Consider the following 1206-nt stretch of genomic DNA (forward strand, 5'->3'; position numbering starts at 1 on the left):
TCATAAATTGTGATTAGACTGTGGTTGTTAGCTCATTATGTGTTGTAACTTATTGCAAGTTACCTTTTTACTTATTAAACCCCAACCAACTTCTCACTATTTCCATTATAAATCTCTCTCATTCTCTAATTATCTTCTATACTCATTCTCTTAGCTAATCCCTTCTTTTCTATACTCATTCTCTTAGCTAATCCCTTCTATTCCATACTCATTCTCTTAGCTAATTCCTTCTACTATATACTCATTCTCTAAGTATTTTCATATGGATTCTACGAATCCATATTATCAGTCTTCTTCTTACTTAAACTTGCTTAACAGTCAAGAATCCGTTGGTAGAGATGAAAACTTTCGTTTTGAAAGTTATCAACCTTCTGGACAGAACAGCTCACAAATGCCTGCTTTCAGCTCCCAACCTTCTGAGGCGCCACCTCTTTCTCAAGATACACGAGTGGAGCGCAAGGAGAGAAAGACATGGGCACCTGCTGATGATGAAGTACTGATCTCTGCATGGTTCAACACTTCAAAGGATCCCATTGTGTCTAATCAACAAAAGGGAGGAAGCTTCTGGACGAGGATTAGCCGGTACTATGCTGACACTCCTCATGCTAGAAATAGTGGGGAACAGATGCTGGTGACACATTGCAAGCAGCGTTGGCACAAGATAAATGACCAAACTAACAAGTTTTGTGCGGCAATGGCTACTGCAGAGAGACTGAACAGTTCTGGGCATTCGGAAATTGATATCCTAAAGAATGCACATGAAATCTACTTCACTGAGCATAACAAGAGGTTCAACCTTGAACATTGTTGGTGTCTGTTAAAGAATGAGCAGAAATGGCTAAGCCTTAATGCTATTAACACGCCTCCATCTCAGCCTGCAACAAAGAGAAAACCAGCTGCCGAAGGTTCACAATCATCAAGCTGCAATGTTGAGAACTGTGAGGATAGGCCAGAAGGGGTCAAAGCTGCAAAGGTGAAAAGAAACAATTCTCAGTCCACAAACACGAAGAGTCTTGCTGAGTATAAGAGCATGTGGGATGTCAAGAAAGAGGAATTGGCTGAGAAGGAGAAACTACAAAAGCTGGCCATCCTAGACACTCTCTTAGCCAAAAAAGAACCCTTGAATGCGAGTGAAGAAATTATTATGAACAAGATAGTGTCTCAGTATTTATGAGAAACTAGATATGTGTTTGTTGTTTGTACTTC

General features: G+C 40.1%; 1 protein-coding gene across 1 annotated transcript; it reads left to right on the top strand.

The window, feature by feature from the left end:
- On the top strand, positions 263-1174 carry LOC109126269 (glutathione S-transferase T3-like). The gene has a single exon (XM_019229538.1). It carries the CDS (start codon positions 263-265, stop codon positions 1172-1174), a length of 912 nt encoding a protein of 303 aa, XP_019085083.1.

This window comes from Camelina sativa, chromosome 2 (genome assembly GCF_000633955.1).
Source record: "Camelina sativa cultivar DH55 chromosome 2, Cs, whole genome shotgun sequence".
Lineage (NCBI taxonomy): Eukaryota > Viridiplantae > Streptophyta > Magnoliopsida > Brassicales > Brassicaceae > Camelina > Camelina sativa.

Excerpts from the sequence above, each read along its gene's own strand:
- LOC109126269 (XM_019229538.1), top strand. The coding sequence starts at position 263 with ATGGATTCTACGAATCCATATTATCAGTCTTCTTCTTACTTAAACTTG.